This window comes from Eurosta solidaginis, chromosome 1 (assembly GCF_040869045.1).
Source record: "Eurosta solidaginis isolate ZX-2024a chromosome 1, ASM4086904v1, whole genome shotgun sequence".
Classification (NCBI taxonomy): domain Eukaryota; kingdom Metazoa; phylum Arthropoda; class Insecta; order Diptera; family Tephritidae; genus Eurosta; species Eurosta solidaginis.
The window spans coordinates 338,004,302-338,025,318 of NC_090319.1; the positions used below are offsets into that span (position 1 = coordinate 338,004,302).

The following is a 21,017-nucleotide window of genomic DNA, read 5'->3' on the forward strand; positions in this document are numbered from 1 at the left end:
CCCCGTTTTGTTATGTTAATAGAGGGGTCCGCTGAGTCCTGCAAACAGTGTACGGATCGCAGGTAATGCGTGAATTTCACGGATTTGTAAGTCACAACAACAAAATACACACCAAAGGTTATATGCAATCCGTCCAATTTATAGAATGCTTAAAGCTGTGACATTTTCGTGCCGATGTCGGAAATGAAAATACAACCCTGGGCCCGTATTACGTTTTATGATCCGTGATAGAAACATATGGGCCAAAACGTAACATCCGTGATCGTATAACTCGTCACGTAATAACGTGATTATCGGATTATGACACACGTAATTTTGGATCGCAACATACGTGACGAGTGACTGAATGTATACGTTACGTTCCACTTTCATTCGAACACAAACTGCTAATCGTATACACACATATTTCATTGAAAATGTAAGTAAATTGTTAAAATAGATGAATAAATAAAATATAATAACACATTTCAAACTCTTATTATTAACAAAGGTCGAATTCAAACAAGCTTACTCCAAGCCAAAAGGAAATATTGGCGGAATGCATGGCGAGATATCCGCTTTGGTATCGGCTTTCTTCAAATTTAACTTCACTATTACTGGAGCTCAAACAAAACAATAAAATTGGATCCATCGTAGTTGTTTACATTATTTTTTATATTTTTGGCAACCAATTTGACAGTTCAAAATCTACTGTGAGACAAAAATACAATCCATCCTAATGTGTATCGTAAAATTCATTGTGAATTGAAAATAAATTACGTTCCGTGTTTTTCATAATTTTTTAGAACACCACAACTGGAACTCACAGGGCTTTATGTGGAGTTCCGGCTTCCGTCAACCTTCCAACCCTATTGAGGCTCTAATTGACGAAGAGACACGAATTGAACCATGAGGCCAACGTGGCTTCCGCGAGCGCTTTTGTCGTTACATATACACGATCGACAAGAAGACAGCGACGATGGCCCACTCACATAGTGATATAAAAATCCACACACCTATGGGCGTTCTCTGCCGAATATCCCCAGCCCTGATGTGGTACATCTGCCCAATGCTGCTTTTGTCGGAGTTTGAGAACAAATAAAACTGCCGTTATATTGATCAATGATAACCCACATACCCGCTCTTGTTGCTTAATATAATTACATAGTAACCTTGCACATCCTTCCTTCTCTTTGCTACTCTCTCTTAGTTAAGCTTCCTTTAGTTATACTTTTAAGAAACTACATACTCTTACTTTACTATAATACTTTCTTCTTACTCTTACTTATCTCAGCTAAGTCACATTTTAAGTCATACTTTTTAAGCTCTCTGTACTTTAAATTCCGAAATAAAGTTTAGTTTATGTTTGAGATTCGACTATAAAGGCACTCGATCACGACTACATTACTGGCGCAGTATAAACCGAAGCTGATAAATACTTCCTGAAAAAAAAAAATATAGAATTTAATTAAATCAATTTCAATGTTCAAAAATAAAAGAATTATCGCAAAATGAAAATATTCAGTGATACAAATTTAAATTAATATATGAAGTAAAACTTCATAAAAGCCAAGTGGACTACATAGTGCGGCATACTGTACAATTAAATACAAAAATGAAAGTTAACATTTAATTAATGCCGATCTTTTTAAATACGAAAAGAAATTTCATAAAAATTTCAGGTGTTTAAGTTATAAACGATGAAAAATTAAATTTTTCTTGAAGCTAAAACATGTTGTGAAAATATCGGTTAAAAATACGGTTCTTAAATATATTGTAACGAATATTAGCAGCACTAAGGGATTCTATCATCTCTAAGCCGATGCTAAGCAGTGATTCAAGTCACATCAATAATTCAATCATTATGACTACACATATGTACGTATACGCAGGGAAAGCAATGCACAAACACATGAAGATATCTTATCTGAGATATGCAATATAATTGGGGAAGTGTCGCTCACAAATACACGCGCATATGATAGCTATACATGTACATTTGTAGTTATAATTATAACAGATAACCAACTAGTAAATTCTAGAAATGGAAGCGCGTAGAAGATGCAACGAGGAAATCTAAAAGTATAAAAGGCAACCACGGTAGAGGCGCTGAAGCAGTTTTGATTAAGACGCTATCTGGCGAGCAATAGCAGTATTATTTATTGTGAAGTACTTTAATAAAGGCCACTTTTCCATTATTCAATATTGGAGTTATTTATTCAACAGTTTAGTGATTCGAACTTAGTAGAAGATTGCAAATAAGGGGAATTGCAAGTAAAATCGTTACAATATATAAGCAAAATTCTTAATAAACAACAACAGTAAGTGAGAAAGAAATTTTACCGTAATATGGAAGGATTTTTACGAAAACAAATATGAGGTAGAAAATAAAACGAGAAAAGAAAGAAGAAGGAACAACAATTTTTACCCTGATCGAGCCCTGCAAACATATTTCGTTTCTTTCTATACAACTACAATTGGTTGCATTTCACATTTCCAAAAGTATCAGTGATAAAAAAGAGAAATAATAAAAACAAAACAACAAACAATTTATATATTGTTACAAGAACAGCGATATTATACATAAATTTAAAATGTATAACATACAATAAAGAGCGTTGTGAGAGACAAAAGAAACATTAGCACTAAGAAAACAAAAAAAATTATATACAACAATAACAACCAACGACACTCAAACTTAAAATAACAAAATAACAATAACTATATATACATATGTATATGTTTGAAGAATTTGGTTATCAGAAGCCTATCAATTGCGTGTGACAAACAAAGCCAACCACTCTGTAACTTTAAAAGAAGAGCAATTGCTTTGCAGTGTACGTACAATAACAATTAAGTAATGAGAGCCGCGGCAATATATTTCTGCAAATACATACGTTTGAGCTGAATTAGTTTACATCATTCAAAGAAATTTCACCAACAAAATTAATGAGAGAACCGCAAGCATTGGTGTGCAATACATTATTTGGGAGGAGCACATAAAACGAGAAAATCACGATAGCTTAGTTGAAAACTACATAAGCTTAGCGCTACTACTAGGTATACAATTTTTATTTTAATATTTTTCTTTTTACATATACGCACTTTTGTTGTTTAAGCGAAGTCATGGATAACCTTGATGTAACTACTAAGTTTAACCTTATTTCTAGCAATATAAAGAGTATACCTAATTACGATGGAGATAGAGATGTATTGCTTAATTTTTTGGAGAGAATTGGTTCAATGGTTCCTATTTTGGAAAAACTTCCGTGGGAGTATAGAATGATGGCAATGGGTAACATTAAGGGCAGAATCACAGGCAGTGCCAGACGATCGCTCTTGATCAATGATAATGCGAGTGATTGGGCAGTTGTCAGATAAATTTTGAAAGATAATCATGGAGAAAGATTCTCAGTTGATGAGTTGATTGATATGAGCTTGTCGATGTAGTTCAATTATTGAACACTTTTACAATGAACTAAATACGTTGCTTTGCCGTTTGAATAATGCTTTATATTTTAGTAAACAAAGGCTTCCAGAAGTGAATAGCGAAAGCAACGCCAGAATCGCTCTGACTCGTTTAAGCATGGTTTGCCTGAACCAGTAAAAAGCATAATTATAAGTAGGGTTCCTAAAAATTTAAAAGAAGCATATGACATTATAAAAACAAATGGCTATTTAAGACGCAGTAAAAGTCAAATTAGTGTTTTTAACCGTTCACAAACTAAAAATTATGATGCACAACATGTTAATTATACAAATCATCGTAATCAGGCACAAAAACAAAAACAATATTATGATAACAACACAAGTAGGTACGGGCAAAAATACAGTCAACAAAGTAATTTTTATCGACCCAGCTTCGCTTTGCAATCAATACAAACACAAAGCAATAATAACAACGAAAGATTGAGACAACGAACATCTTCTCAACTGACAACTAACCGCACACATTTTCATAACACTTCGAACTACGAAAGTTGTAATAATAACTCAAATAATAATTTTTTTAACAATAACAACTCCTATTGTAATCAACCTACTCAAATTCAAATTCAACTACGAAAATTTTCAATTTGGCGCACTCGCAAACTACCCTATAGAGTAATAGACACCAAAATTAAAAAGCTTAGATTCATTATAAATACTGGAGCTGAATTTAGTATTATAAATACAAATATTTGCAATCCAAAATGGAGAGCAAATGTATCCGTTTCTACCTTAAAGGCTTTTAATAATAATATAGAAATATACGTTGAATATAGCGTACCATTGCTCAAAGAATTCAAACGTCAAAACTTGTTCGTAAATTTTCTTGAATTTCCATTTCACAATTATTTTGATGGCATTATGGGTAACAACATATTGTTACAATTAGGGGCAGTAGTTGATTATAAAAATAGAAAGCTGCAAACGGACAACTCAGTATTACCAAATTTTTTAGCGAAAATGAGGAGATAACTATTGACGAGTATAATAAACACGAAAGTTTGCAAATATTTCTGTCAGAAAATGACAATACCAAATTACATGAACTTTTTTCTAACCATTTGAGCAAGCAAGACGAAGATGTTTTAAGGGCTACCTTAAGCAACTATGAGGATCTATTCTATAAAGATGGAGAACATTTACCTTTCACGAAAGAAATACAGCATAGAATAATAACTGAAACAAGTACTCCAATATACAGTAAATTATATAGATACACTGTAATTCATCGCTCAGATGTAGAAAGGCAAATACAGGAAATGTTAGCCAATAACATAATAGACCCAGCAGTAGTCCCTATAATTCGCCTTTATGGGTTGTACCCAAAAAAGCTGACAATAGCGGAGTACCGAAATGGCGAATTGTAATTGACTACCGCGAACTTAACGAGAAAACCGTCGACGACAAGTTCCCAATTCCAAATATGGAAGAAATATTTGATAAATTGGGAAAATGTTCATATTTTAGTACCATAGACTTAGCGAAAGGATTTTATCAAATAGAGGTTCATCCCGATGATAGAGCCAAAACAGCATTTTCTACAGCTGGAAGCCACTACGAAGTCACCCGTATGGCCTAAAAACAGCACCTGCAACCTCCCAAAGGTTAATAAACCATGTGCTTAGAGATCACATAAATAAGATATGTGTCGTGTATCTAGACGATATAATAATATTTTCTACCAGTTTCGAGGAGCATGTCGAATCTATCAAAAAAATATTAAATACTCTGCGGGCATCGAATGAAAATTCAATTTGACAAGTGTCACTTTGCCGCTTTAACGACAAAATTTTTTTGTTTCAGGGCAAGGAATAAAACCGGACCCATCTAAAGTGGAACCAATAAGATTAATGCGTCCACCTACTAATATAAAACAAATAAAACAGTTTCTAGGCATAACCGGGTACTACCGAAAATTTATTCGGGACTAGGGGAAAGGTGGCTTACCCAATGGTTCGCTTTTTAAAGAAGGGAGCAGTACTTGATTTTAAAGGTAAAGATTTCTTGAACTCTTTCGAAACATTAAAAAAATTAATAACAAATGAGCCTGTCCTAACATCTCCTGATTTTAGTAAAAAATTTACTCTAACCACAGATGTATCTCAGTTTGCTATCGGTGCAGTGTTAAGCCAAAATGGCCATCCAATATCTTATGCATCTCGAACGTTATGCGACCATGAAATTAGGTACTCTGCGATTGAAAAGGAGGCACTTGCTGTAGTTTGGTCTGTCAAACATTTTCGAACTTATCTATATGGCCGAAAGTTTTCCATACACACACATCACAAGCCTTTAGTTAGGCTACATAATATAAAATAGCCGAACATGACGCTGCAGAGGTGGAGAATTGTACTAAATGAGTACAATTTTGATATAAATTACATTAAGGGCAAAGACAATACAGTCGCTGGCTCGTTGTGTCGATATTTAAAAAAAGATCTTAATGAAAGTATAGTTAGTATGTTTAATATTCAAGAAGGAAGCAATAACAATGATACAACAAACGAAGACTTGGAAATTAGCTCAACTAGCGCTACTATTCACAGTGCTCTTGAAGACAATCTTGACCACATATTTATTACAAGTAAACCTATTAACTATTATAAAAATCAGATTTATTTAAGCTTCGGCGAAAAAGAAAATTATTCTATGAAAATTGTTAACAGAAAATGTCAAAATCACATTATAGTAACAGAAAAATCGGACATTAAAGCCTTCGTGGAAAACATTTTAATAAACAAAGGTTTCATGTGTATATTCTGCGATTATGACAATTTATTTATGAAATTTCAAGACATGTACACTAACTTTTTTCACAAAAATAATTTAACTTTGTATAGATCTACTTTAAAACTAATTGAAATAACTGATAAAGACGAAATTTTAACCATTATTAAAAATGAACACATTCGTAATAACCATAGGGGAATACCAGAAGTATTTTTAGAAATAAAGAGCAAATATTTTTATCCCAAATTATTTAAAATGATAACAACGGTTATAAACAATTGCACAATTTGCCAAGTGGCTAAACACGACAGAAATCCAATAAAAACTCCATTTAAAATAACAGAAGCTCCATCTCATTTCAATGACATTGCGCATATCGATATCTGGTATCCATGTAAAAATAAAATGTATTTAACAACCATTGATAAATTTTCTAAGTACGCTACATTTCAAAAGTTGAATGATAGGAACTGGATCGCGATTCTCGAAGCTATAAAACTGCGTATCCAGTGCTTGGGTAAAATGAGTAAGCTTATTTTCGATAATGAAAGCTGTATACTACACGATGCAGTTAGTTTATTTTTGAAAGAGGAAAATATTGAAGCACATACCACCACGGCTTATTTAAAGACCGCTAATTCCGATATTGAACGCCTACATGGTACATTAAACGAGCACTTAAGAATAATGGAAGCAGACACAAAAACTAAAAATTTTGAGTTGGATGGAAAATTATTTAAAATTTTTAATTTCTACAACAACACAATACATTCAACAACGAAAAGAAGACCTATAGATTTTATAATAAAGAATTTTTATAGAGAATATATCGAAAAACTAAGTCACGAATACCAAGCTCAAAAAGTACAAAAAATAAATAAATTAAATCAAAATAGAAGCCATGAATCAAATCTCGTAGATAACGTTGTAAAAAATAGACAAACTCCGAAAAACAAGGCAATTATGTTATGTTATTCATAATTCAAATAACCGCAAAACAAGGTATTATAATGCGCAGCTAAAGAGGAGATATAAATTCCAATAATTTTACATTTTCTCTCTCGTTTGATTTTATTCTTTAGTTAAGATATATACAATACATTAACTGTTGAAAAAACAAAAAACAAAAAAAAAATTTTGCTATAAACATTCTGTGATGGCTGAAGCAGCGGCGCCTAAACGTTGCCGATGAAGGAATTTAGCAGTTCCCGAAATGGATCTATACAACGAGCTTTGGCAGTTGCCTAAATTTTTTCTTTCTTCTATTCTAATTTAAAAAATTTTTCAATTAAGAAAAAATGTCTCATAACAATAATAATGTTAAAAAATAATTTTAGGCCTTGAGCTCGATTCGAACCCGCGATCTTACAAATCAGTAGGCCGATATAACAAAAAAGTATTATTTATAAACAAAAATTTACTTTTTCTTTGCCAATATTCATAACCAGACCGCATTTATTTATGTATTATTTTCAATCAAAGACTGAAATATGTATAAAAACAAATATTCTTTCGTTTTTATGGTCCAATAGAAAAATTAGTGGTAGTGGAAATTTAAATCTGATGCATTGTGCCCAACTATGGTTATGGTTTAATTCAGCTTTGTCGTTGATAGCTCACAGGTTTAGCAATCAACCTTTAAAGGATACAAACATTTTATTTTCTTTTATAAAAAATTCTGTGAAAAGAAATTTGTGTTTGCATAGTTGACATGTATGTATGTATATATTCATAATACTGAAATATGAAAATAAATATTATTTTGTTACGTTAATTTCGCTTATTACTTAACTTTTCTACTTTCCTAGCATTGTCCAGTCACGGTTGCACATCTTCATGCACATTGAGTCCTTCATTTTGCCTTTTCTTTATGATCAATGTAATCGTTGTTGAATCCAACGAACAAACGCCTGAATTGATGAAATTCGGGGAAAAATGAATAAATTCGCACATGCATGAAGCTGCAAGTGATTTGGTTGATTTCAAATCAATGGCGAGTATGTTCATTTGAACAAGTTGTATCGTTGAATTTGATCATGTTGCAGAATGAGAGCGAACTATGTTGTGTTCGAATTTATCCGTTCTGTTAAATGTTTGTATGGTGAACCCCCAGGGGGTTCCAGGGGGTGTGCCACTGGCATCGGTGGGTCGGGCCTCCAAAGTTAGTGGGGGTCGGTAATACATTTGGACTCGATTGGAGCAGTCTAAATGGGTCAAAGTGGGATTTTTCAATATTTGCCCCTACCCAAAAGTTCGACCCAAATTGGGGGGGGGCATCAGAATTCGTTTTAGAGGTATGGGTCCTTCGGCAAAGTTTCTTATTTTGATCCCTAGAATATGATTTTCACAGAGCAATGGGCGATTTTTTTGCCTCCCCACAAATCGACCCGCCCTATTGTACAGGTATAAAGGAGTCGAGATAGATATATACTTCCATATATCAAAATCATCAGTATCGAAACAAAATTTGATTGAGCCATGCCCGTCCGTCCGTCTGTCCGTTAACACGATAACTTGAGTAAAAATTAAGATATCTTCACCAAATTTGGTACACAAGCTTATCTGGACCCAGAATAGATTGGTATTGAAAATGAGTGAAATCGGATGATAACCACGCCCACTTTTTATATATATAACATTTTGGGACACACAAAAAACCTTATTATTTAGTAAATAATACACCTAGAATGTTGAAATTTGACGTGTGGACTGATATTGAGACTCTTGATAAACATTTGAAAAAACTTGTTTACAATGGGCGTGGCCCACTTGTGCTAAAATCAATTTTACAAATATTATTAATTATAAATCAAAAATCGTTAAACCTATAATAACAAAATTTGGCAAAGAGGTTGCCTTTACTATAAGGAAAGCTTTGAAGAAAAATTAACGAGAACGGTTAAGGACCACGCACACTTTTATATAAAAGATTTTTAAAAGGGTCGTGGACGAATAAAATAAGCTATATCTTTGCAAAAAGGACCTTTATATCAATGGTATTTCATTTCCCAAGTGGATTTATAACATAAATAGGATAAACTTCAAATTTAAAAAAATGGGCGTGGCACCGTCCCTTTTATGACTAAGTAATTCTCTATGTTTCGGGAGCCATAACTCGAAGAAAAATTAGTTCAGAATAATACCATATGTATATGTATTATTGCGGAGCCTTGTAACACTATTAAGCACACAAAACAAACAACAACAGCATTTCAAGTGTACAGCTGGGAATGTAAAGTTCGGTTTCACCCGAACTTAGACTTCCTTACTTGTTTTAATTTGCTTTTTTTAAGCTTATACTAATTTTAAATTCTTCCACTTAAGTCCACATTTAAAATATATTAGCATTGAAAATTAAAAAGCAGGGCAATTCGAAAATCGGCGAAAATTTACGATTTTCCATGGAATGCCCCTACTATTGACTTTGTCATTGTACTTCTAAGCCAGAGTTTTATTCGACACACGTAAGCAAAATACGTTTAAGCACTAGCGGTCGGGAATACCAATGTGCCAAATATGAAATAAACACTCAAAATAAACTTTCTCAGAAGATAAACATTGGGGGGATTTTTTGCAATAGGCAAAGCAATTTTTGCTCAATTTATGATATGAATTTTTATAATAAATAAATAAATAAGTGCAAAGCGAGAAAACCTCCGATTTTGGTTGGAGCTTGTCTTCCAATTTGCATAGTGCTTCATTTTAATTGTCCCCAAATTGGTCGGAATTTTTATAATAATGAAGAAAATTTCCATGCATGTATATTACAAAGGTTTTCCTTTTGTTTTTAGATAAATTTTATTCTTTTGAGAAGAAATCCCTCTTGTAAAAAACCATTCCCATTTAGCAGAAAAAAAAAATAGAGTGAACGTAGAATTGATATCTGTCACAGATTTACAGAGCTTCGACTGCTTTTTGGGGGAGGGTTGGACTTCCAATTTCGAGAAAAACGTGGCCGAGAAGCCAGATATACATACATATTTACAAGGGTGCCGTGAAGATTCAACCCTGTCAAAATTAATTACTTTTTTTAACTTATACTTATAATTAATTATTTTGAGGTGAACAATTTTTAGGAATTCAAGCACTTTCTATTATTTAAATCTCAATATTCGTCTTATCTCGAATCCAATCCAAGTAGGAAGTGACACGAGTATATGCAGCTGGTAAATAAGTTCCGAATCCTAGCATTGAAGTAACAGACACAATACCAATTTGAATCTTTGAAGATGCCAACACCAATGGGCCACCAGAGTCACCTCCAAGAAGTTTAATACGATTATCAGTGGCAGTACAAATTTTTCCGTCATGGATAATAGATGAACCATAATATGCTGCAGCACATTCCTCGTTTGAGATCACTCTAAAATAGGCAAACTGTAAAACAGGTGAATTCGATCTGTGTGTATGAGAGGTATAACCCCAACCAGAAGCCATAACAGTTCTATGAAAGTAAGTCAGATGGCGTGAAGCATGATTTGGTAGAGACACCGGTTGAATGGCAGGTGAACAAGTTACAGCTGGAATTTTGATCAAAGCTATATCATTTCTAGCAGTTCTCATTTCGAATTCGGGATGAACTATAAAGTGACGTCGGTGTACTTCCAGTTGTACAATGGCATCTGACTCATAGATGCTGCCTAAGTATATGGTCACCTTCATAGCACTGAAATTGAAAGGATTGACCAGATCAGATTGCGTATCGACGATACGTTATTGGGTGATTAACTTATTAATTTTTCTTTTCGCCAATTGGCTCACACCCTAAAACATAGAGTACATATAATTGAAAACTTACGTTGAAGTACAATGAGCGGCCGTCAGCACCCATTCTTCGCTTATTAGAGATCCACCACAAAAGCGAAAATCTCCACCATAATATAATAACAAACCAGCTTGATAAGGAAATTGATTAGCAGCTGCCGTTTGCCCATTTGATATACGTGGACTTACGCGTTCACGTTGTGTATTTCTAGGTTCCCGAATTTCAAACGCCGAGGCGAAGCATAGTAGCAGTGACAAAGCTATCAACGATTTCATGTTGCTGCTGTTCAAGCAAATTCAGACTGACTAAAGCATTGACTATTTTATTTTATTTACGGTATAGTTCCATTGCGTACTATGGGGTAGTTTGCAATATTTTGTCATAAATGTATATATTTCGGCCACAGTATATAGGCATTTGACTGAGCAAAAAGCGAGATTTTTATTTTCTATCGATTACGAATACTTCGGATACATTTTAACCTTTCACCTTAACTCCAAAGTTTCAATCGGTCAAGAGAGAACAGAACAGTGAGAGTAAGAGAAAGAGTAAAATTACAAACAAAGGCAAGAGAAAGATTGAGTGAAGGTCAAGAAAGAAGAGAACGGTGAGAGTGATAGCACAAAAGTTACACAAAAAATGCAGAGACAAATTTAGGGAAATAGGCACACGGAAGTAACTATACTTTATTTCGAAATAATTTTTATATTAGACTCAAACGTAGCGAGGCAACGGACGCAATGCTAGTAAAACTAAAACAAGTAAAGGTGTTTAAGTTCGGGTATAACCGAATATTATATACTCAGCGTGAGCTTCAATTTCACATTTCATTTGAGATAAATTACTTTTATACATAACACGTGGCACCACCCGTTAAAAAAAAATGTATCCCCATTTCCTCTTACCATAAAACTTGATAAGTGAAACGTGATTGATTCAAAACTATTTTTTACTAAGTTATAGGTTATTATTCTAGTCTACGACCTTTTAAAACCTTTTAAATTTGTTTTATATCTAAGTTGCCGTAGTCTTTAGCCCATCCCGTCCATTTTAACTAAAACTATTTTCTGCTATAGGAAAAATTTTTGTACCCACTTTTGTTACGATATGTAAATTTTTCTTCGAGTTATGGCTCCCGAAACATTGAAAATTGCTTAAACAATAAAGAGGTGGTGCCACACCCATTTTTTCAAATTTAAGCGTTTTCCAATTTAATGTTATATTTCAATTTAGAAAGTAAAATTCTGTCGATACAAAGCTCTTTTTCGCTAAGTATAGCTTATTATCTTCGTCTACCGCCCTTTTAAAAATCTTTTATATAAAAATGGGCGTGGTCTTTGCTGTAAGGAAAATTGTTGTACCCTATTTTATTACGATCCGTTAATTTTTCTTCGGCATATGGCTCCCGAAACATAGAAAATTGCTTAGTTATAAAAGGGGCCGTGCCACGTCCATTTTTTAAAATTTGAAGTTTTTCCTATTTATTGTTATAAATCCACTTGGGAAAAGAAATACCATTGAAAGAAAGCTCTTTTTTGCAAAGATATGGCTTAATTAATTCATCCACGACCCTTTTAAAAATCTTTTATATAAAAGTGGGCGTTGTCCTTAACCGATTTCATTAATTTTTCTTCAAAGCATTCCTCATAGTAAAGGCAACCTCTCTGCCGAATTTTGTTACGATAGGTTTAACGATTTTTGATTTATGATTAATAATATTTGTAAAACTGATTTTATCACAAGTGGGCGTTGCCACGCCCATTTACATATTTTTTTAAAAATTTTTATCAAGAGCCTTAATATCAGTCTTAAACACGTCGAATTTCATCATTCTATGTGTATTATTTACTAAATAATCAGGTTTTTTGTGTTTTCCAAAATTTTTATATATATAAAATGTGGGCGTGGTTATCATCCGATTTCGCTCATTTTCAATACCAATCTATTCTGGGTCCAGATAAGCTCGTGTACGAAATCTGGTGAAGACATCTCAATATTTACTCAAGTTATCGTGTTAACGGACAGACGGACGGACGGACGGTCATAGCTCAATCAATTTTTTTTTCGATACTGATGAGTTTGATATATATAATACTCTGTGCGCAAAGCACGCTGAGTATAAATATCTTTTAATTAGTTTTATGTACATTATTTGAAAATTGTATTTTAATTATATTTTCAAACATTAAGCCCTCGTTGTCCTTAATCCAATCTAAGTAGTGAAGAACACGATTATATCCATTTGGCAATTCAACATCGCATCCTTCGGCTGTATTAAATGATGCTATACCATCTTGAATGTTTGAAGATGTCAACACCAATGCACCACCAGAATCACCAGCACAAAGATACACTATTTGTAGTAGCAGTATAAAATTTTATCAGCATATAGGAAAGATTAACCATAGACCGTTCTACATGCTTCGTTGGAGATTACTTTAAAATTTGCAAACTGTAAAGTCTCAAAATCAGCGGTTGTATTAGCAACTGTACGGCCCCATCCAGTAACAACAACCGTTTCGCGCTCGTATTTAGGATAAGATGAAGCACGAGGTGGCAGGCACACCGGTTGATTGGGATTTGTAAATGTTACTGCAGGAATTCTAATCAAAGCTATATCATGAAAAGCGGTGTCAGCGTTGAATTCTGCATATAATATAAACTTGCCACTGTGCATATTAAAACTATATGGACTTATATGCATTATTTTGTCACAAAAGAATATTTTTCGGCAAAGCACAGTACAGTATTTGCTGTATATAAATACCATTAAAAATTCATAAAATTCAGTACTAATAAACGGAAAGTGCTCATATAAAAATCCGCTTTTAAGCACAGAACGCGTTTACATTGATATTCTCGTTAACTAGCACATCTAGCTTTACCAATTTAAAACGATACAAGTGAAACTTTGTTTATATTTGATTTTTAAAAACCTGCTATTTTCTACGTCTTTTTAATGTCATTTTGCCACCTTTGGCTAAGGCTAACTGACACTTTGTATGAAAAAAATCGTCCATAGATCTGTCAAACTAAGTGAAAGCTAGCGTTAACTGAAAACGTTCAAAATAGCCCTAAGTACACAAAATTGCACGCGCTCAATTAAAATTTGTTTGAACAGAAAAATCAACAGAACTTGTATCCATTTTGGAATACAAGAACTTTAAACAATATTAGCACTTGTTTACACAAAATTTCGTTATTATTTTTATACTCAATTGCGCATTTTTTGGTTTTCTTGACAGTTAACCGTTGGGCCTAGAAACACGTTTCCATGAATTGATAACGATTTTCGGTTACATTAATACATTTCCCGCAACCTTTGTTTACCTTTCGTGAAAATGGAATGGTATATTAATAATATATATATAGATCAGGATGAAGACCTGAGTTGATGTAGCCATTTCCGTCTGTCAGTTTGTATGCAAACTAGTCCCTCAATTTTTGGGATATCTTGATAAAATTTGGTGAGCAGGTATGTTTAGGTGTCCGATTAGATAATTGTCGGAACCGACCGGATCTGACCCCTATAGCATATATCCCCCATACAACCGATTTTTCAAAAAAAGATGATTTTTGTCATGTCTTCCTCAATTTATCAGGTTGAAGCTTCAAAGGATTCAAATTTCATCGAATGCTTACGTATAGGGAATTCATTTTTGTCTGAAAAAATTGTATAGATCGATCGTATATATCCCATACAACCGATTGTTCAGATGAGAAACTTTCGTAATTTGAACCCCATTTCAACAGCTAGAACCTTTAAATTTCACCAAATGCTCGCACATTTAGCATGTATTGTTGTGGGTAGGTTTTTTAATAACAAATACAATAGCGAAAAGTATTATTGAATGGGTGCCGATAAGCCCCAGAATTATTATACTTAAACTCCCGCACTAGAGCAAGGAAACTAGTCATCATCAATGTTTATGGACCAACAGAAAGCCAAAATGACGAAATCAAAAACGAATTTTTCGATACGCTCAACAGCTGCGTAAACTCACACGTTAATCAAGGGGACATATGTGTTATTCTAGGCGACTTTAATGCTAAAGTTGGATCTGACAATGATGGTCTAGATATATACATGGGTAAACACAGCCCTGGTACCCGGAATGACAATGGTAGTAGGCTTATAGAATTTTGTTGTGAAAACGGTCTGGTGATCGGTGGAAGCTTATTCCCACATAAATTAGTCCACAAAACAACATGGACGTCTCCGGATCAACGCACTAATAACCAAATTGATCACGTACTAATAAACAGCAGATGGAGGTCATCCTTGCTAGATGTGCGCGTTAAAAGAGGAGCAGATATTGTAGCGATCACTACCTTGTAGCTGGTAGTTTCAGATTTAAGGTAGCCGCAGTACAGAAAAACCTTCAAAAAATTTGCAAGAAAATTGATATTGAGAAACTAAAGCATGAAGAATATCAAAATGCCTTTAATGCCGCAGTACGCGAACGTGTTGAACAGGTAAACATGAGTGGTAGTACAGGTGACAGGCTAGACTCCGTTAATAATATCTACCAAGAACTTGGTAGCAGTATCCTTGGACACAAAAACAAAGCAAAGAAATTATGGCTAACAAATAATACGTGGACACTTATTGAACAGCGGCGGAAAATTAAAGAATCGCTTCTCAGACGGACGAACAACAATGACACGGAGGAAGCAAGGCAGTTAGCCGCAAGGTATAAAGAAAAATGCAAGTAAATTAAGAAGTCTGCTAGAAAAGACAAGAGGGAATGGGCTGACACATTAGCAAGTCGAGCTGAAACGGCAGCCAGATTAAATAATATGAGGGAACTCTATGAGATTAGTAGGGAACTCACCGGAAAATACAGGAGTGGTCAAAAACCAGTAAAAGACTTAAACGGAAATCTTATTACTGAAAGCGAACAACAAATGAGTGTATGGGTGGAACACTTCAAGAAAGTATTAAATAATCCTGTAGGTGAAGCGACCTTAAATTCCAACACTATTGCTGCAAACTACAACAGCCAACCCCACTTCAATGGGGGGGGTAAACAGCGCGCCCCCTACGAAAAATGAAATAATTTCAGCAATCAAGTCCTTAAAAAAGGGCAAGGCCCCAGGAACTGATGACATATATGCTGAATACCTCATAGCAGATCCAGATACCGCAGCTGAAACCTTACTTCCAATCTTCCGTCAGGTATGGGAAGAAGAATCCTACCCTCGTCAGTGGAATGAAGGCATACTTGTAAAAGTCGCAAAAAAGGGAGATACCTCTGATTGTAACAACTACAGAGGTATCACCTTACTCTCGATTCCTAGCAAAGTGTTCTCCACGATCTTACTGTCCCGAATTGAAGAGGCGGTGTATGGAACTCTAAGAGAAAATCAGTTTGGCTTTAGACAAAACCGATCCTGTGTTGATCTAATAAATACCGTCCGAATCATTGTTGAACAATGCTGTGAATACAGAACATCAGCTTATTTACTTTTTATCGACTTTAAAAAGGCTTTTGATAGTCTCGACAGGAAATATATTTGGGAAATACTACGAAAACGAGGGATGCCCAATAAAATAATCAACATTATAAAGGCAATGTATGCCGAATTTAAGTGCCGGGTTAGTCACGATGGGCGCCTCTCAGAACCTTTCGAAATTAAAAGCGGGGTGCGACAGGGATGCATACTCTCGCCGCTCTTGTTTATCTTGGCATTAGACGAGATTATGAGGAACGCAGAAAATGGTGGACACGGTGTACAATGGACGCCTTTCACTCAGCTAGGGATTTAGAATATGCAGACGATGTCTGTCTGCTAAGCCACAGAAGTACTGACCTTCAACACAATTTAGAAGCTGTCAACACACATGCAAAGGAGGCCGGACTAAGCATCAATACAGCGAAAACCAAAGTCATAAGATGCGGCTATAGTATTTCATCAAGGCCATTGACGCTTACGGTTGACGAAAATGAAATCGAAGGTGTAGAGTCCGTTGTTTATCTTGGTAGTATTGTCTCAAATAAGAGCGGTGCAGATGAGGACGTTCAGTCTCGCATAAACAAAGCAAGAATGGTTTTTGGGCAACTGGCAAACGTGCGGAGGTCCTGCCAAATATCTTTAAAAACGAAGCTTCGACTGTTTAATTCGAATGTTAAATCAGTACTGTTTTATGCTTGCGAGACGTGGAAAAGCTCAACTTCAATTCAGAAACGTCTACAAGTTTTTATTAATAAATGTCTGCGCCGAATCCTGAAAATTCGATGGCCGGAAAGAATTTCAAATGACGACTTAATGGTCTAGAACAAATCAACCTAAGGCTACCACAGAAATAACCAAGCGTAAATGGTCGTGGATTGGTCACACTCTCAGAAGACCTCCAGTAAATATAGCCAGACAAGCATTGCGATGGAATCCACAAGGAAGCCGACGACCTGGTGCACCTGCGAAAACTTGGCGCAGAACTGTGGATAAAGAACTCGAAGACGCAGGATATTACGTGGAATGACATCACAAGAACTGCACCTAACAGAATAAGATTTAAGTCGGTGGTCGAGGCCCTATGCTCCAATAGGAATTGAGGAGGATGATGATGATGATGATGTTGTCTGAAAGAGTTATAGAGATCGGTGATATATACATACATATAGTATATACCCCATATAAAATGTGATCTCAGCCCCCTTTTTAACGGTTTAAAGCTTCAAATTTCATCAAATATTTATTTACGTTTACGGCATATATTGTGGAGATAAATGATTCATAATTAAAGCTATTCTATGCAAACCACAAAAAACGTGGAACTTTCCATCCTCACACAAATTACCTACCTATTTTTATACATAGTTTTACTTGTTGTACACAGGGTATTATAACTTTGATTGGATAACGGTTGGTTGTACAGGTATAAAGGAATCGAGATAGATATAGACTTCCATATATCAAAATCATCTGTATCGAAAAAAAATTTGATTGAACCATGTCCGTCCGTCCGTCCGTCTCACCGTTGACTCGATAACTTGAGTAAATATTGAGATATCTTCATCAAATTTGTTACACGAGCTTATCTGGACCCAGAATAGATTGGTAATAAAAATGAGCAAAGTCGGATGATAACCACGCCCACTTTTTATATATAACGTTTTGGAAAACACAAAAAACCTGATTATTTAGTAAATAATACACATAGAATGTTGAAATTTGACGTGTGGACTGATATTCAGACTATTGATAAAAATTTGAAAAAAAAACTTTAAAATGGACGTCGCACCGCCCACTTGTGACAAAATCAATTTTACAAATATTATTAACCATAAATAAAATTTAAATTATCGTTACAAAATTTGGCAGAGATATTGCCTTTACTATAAAGAATGCTTTGAAGAAAAATTAACGAAATCCTTTGTATAAAAGATTTTGAAAAGGGTCGTGGAGCATCGAAGAGCAGGTACAGAAGGCCTGCATCGCCTTCTATGCCTGCAAATCAATATTTGGTAAGAAATGGGGACTCAAGCCAAACATGGTACTTTGGATGAACGAGGCGGTGGTGCGACCGGTGCTTACCTATGGTTCCATAATCTGGTGGGAAGCTCTAAGTAAGAGCTACAATCTCACCAGCCTGCAAAAACTCCAGCGCACTGCGTGCGTTGGTGCCATAGGGGCCGCACGCACTTGCCCCACAGCTGCTTTAGACCCCATTTCCGATCGACTTGCATATACTTTGTACATCGTCACAAACCGCACTGAGACTCAGGGAGTCTGGGTGTTGGAAGAATACTCAGAAAGGGCATAGTAATGTCCTAAAGAAACTTCCGGATGGTACATGTAATACCGAGATAGATTACTACCCTCGCAAGCTGAAGTTTGAGTACGGTTGTAATACCGCCATTCCAAGCAGGAACGAGTGGAAGAGAAATCCGGGCGAAAGGGTCGACGACAACCAAATCTACACTGACGGCTCCAAGATGGAATGGTTAGTGGGGACCGGAGTCTTCTCTGAGTCCCTAGATTTGTCTGCATCATTCAGACTCCCTTCGCACTGCAGCGTGTTTCAAGCAGAAATCTTCGCGATTTGGCAAGCTTGAAAATCACTGGAGGGCTTGAATGTAGCTGGTCAAATTTTCATTCTGTCGGATAGCCAAGCAGCGATAAAAGCGCTTTCCTCGCCACACTTTAACTCAAAATTAGTGTGGGCTTGTAAGCGACTCATATCCCAGTTATCCACAAATCTAGAACTACGCGTTATCTGGGTCCCGGCTCATAGGGGGATAGAGGGTAACGAGAAGGCCGACAGCTAGTACGCAGGGGCTTATCGGAGATGAACAAGGAAATAACCAGTGTCGAAGTAGACATACCCTTAGCAGTAGCCAAGGGGAATATCCAAAGCTTCTACTTGAAGAAAGCACAAACAACGTGGAATAACATCACCACCTGTGCTATATCAAAATCCATTTGGACAAAATATTGTAACGAATTTACTTGCAAATCCTCTTATTTGCCCTTCTGCTAAGTTCGAATCACTAAACTGTTGAATAAATAACTCCAATATTGAATAATGGTAAAATGGCCTTTATTAAAGTACTTCACAATAACACTTATACTTGCAACTAGCTGGCTTAATAACCAAACTGATAGCTTAAATGAAACTGACTTTCAAAATAATACTGCTAGATAGCGTCTTAATCGAAACAGCTTGATAGCTCAAACCAAACTGAATTCCAGTGCCTCTACATTTGTTGCCTTTTATACTCTCTGATTTCAACGTTCGCATCTTCTAGGCGCTTCCAGAATCTACTAGTCCATCAGCTCTCAAACTTCTCAGCTGCAACTACAATTGCACGATTTATAGCTTCTCTCATCACATACTTTCAGGAGTATCTCAGATATATGCATGTGTTTGTGCATTCATTCTCCGCTGCTCGTATACGTACATGGTACATATGTGTAGACGCAATTATTGTTTCGTTTATGTAGATACATAATGATTGATCTATGGATATGAATTCACGTCACTGCTTAGCATCGGCTTAGATATGACAGCACTCCTTAGTTTTGCTAATATTCGTAACAATATGATGGAAATAGGACGAGAAGTTTTCTGAACAAATCCAGTGCTAATACACGCAAACTGATAGCCGTCTGCACCGGTCATTGGGCAGTAGGTACGCATGCGGAAAAGATGGGCATTCCGTATAACGACTACTGCAGAAGCTGCAAATATCCAAATGCCAGGGAGACAGTAAAACACTTTATGTGTAAATGCCCTGCTCTAGCTAGAGCCCGGCTAAGGTTCCTTAGAACCCCGTTTCTAGAAGACCTCAGAGGGTTATCTGTGATAGCAATCCCGAATATTCTTAATTTTATCAACATATCTGGCTGGTTGTATATATTGACCGTAAAATTCCGTAGGTTTTTAGACGAGTTACATGGCATCAAAATGGCTTTAAATAGCTACTTGGGCGACCAGGGTCGCGGTGGCAGCCATTTCACCTACCCAGGGTCGTGGACGAATTAAATAAGCTATATTTTATTTATTTATTTTATTTATTTAAAAACTTATTTGTACAAGTAAGACACTGTCTTTTAGGTAGTACATCAATCACATCAAAAAATTGAAGTTACATATAAATAAACTTAATAAAGAATGAGTACAAACTTTTGATTAAAAATAATAAAAAGCATATACGTATAAAATTAATAATAGTCTGATAGAAACAATTCCAGACCAATGTTTGAAGAATGAAGGTTTGAGATATGTAAATTAGGGTAAGTTAAGAGTTTAGGAAATATAATACTGGTTGTTTGAAACATCCTGCCTTACGAAATGCTTTTGTCTTGAAAGGAAGTGAGTTCCATAGGCGGATTGTACTGGCAAAGAACATTCTAGAGGATGTCGAGTATTTAAAAGCCGGTATCAACAGATACAATGTTCGAGTGGACTGACACAAGGTTCGCTTATTAAATAGGTAAGGTGGATATTGAGAATGCAGAAGTTTATGCAAGAAACATAGATTTCTCATTTTTAAGAAATTGCAAACGTCACTCCCGAGTATTTGCACGGCACACGAAGATATGTGAT

The 21,017-nt window shown here is 35.3% G+C and overlaps 3 protein-coding genes across 4 annotated transcripts in view; 1 reads left to right on the forward strand and 2 right to left on the reverse strand.

Annotated features, from left to right (window-relative positions):
- Nucleotides 1–21,017, reverse strand: part of LOC137237932 (ATPase H(+)-transporting accessory protein 2-like) — a 224,376-nt gene that overhangs the window by 24,271 nt on the left and 179,088 nt on the right. Inside the window, exon 5 of one of the 2 annotated variants that reach the window (XM_067762317.1) lies at nt 1,297–1,421. In XM_067762317.1, coding sequence (XP_067618418.1) covers nt 1,335–1,421 — 87 coding nt within the window. In that variant the 3' untranslated portion in view covers nt 1,297–1,334. Of the gene's footprint in view, nt 1–149; nt 1,422–21,017 lie in introns of those variants that run through there. The other variant, XM_067762316.1, reaches the window with a different exon arrangement.
- Nucleotides 1–21,017, forward strand: part of LOC137237929 (uncharacterized) — a 636,630-nt gene that overhangs the window by 20,762 nt on the left and 594,851 nt on the right. The gene's annotated exons all lie outside the window — the stretch shown is intronic.
- On the reverse strand, nt 10,169–11,384 carry LOC137237934 (collagenase-like). The gene is made up of 2 exons (XM_067762321.1): nt 10,997–11,384; nt 10,169–10,864 (listed from the first exon to the last, which is right to left on the reverse strand). Exons 1-2 carry the CDS (start codon nt 11,236–11,238, stop codon nt 10,297–10,299), a joined length of 810 nt encoding a protein of 269 aa, XP_067618422.1. The 5' UTR covers nt 11,239–11,384; the 3' UTR covers nt 10,169–10,296.

Bases quoted from the DNA above. Each gene is read 5' to 3' on its own strand.
- LOC137237934 (XM_067762321.1), bottom strand. From the start codon at position 11,238: ATGAAATCGTTGATAGCTTTGTCACTGCTACTATGCTTCGCCTCGGCG. The intron at 10,865-10,996 runs GTAAGTTTTCAA...TTTCAATTTCAG, and splicing joins GCCGCTCATTGTACTTCAAC to TGCTATGAAGGTGACCATAT.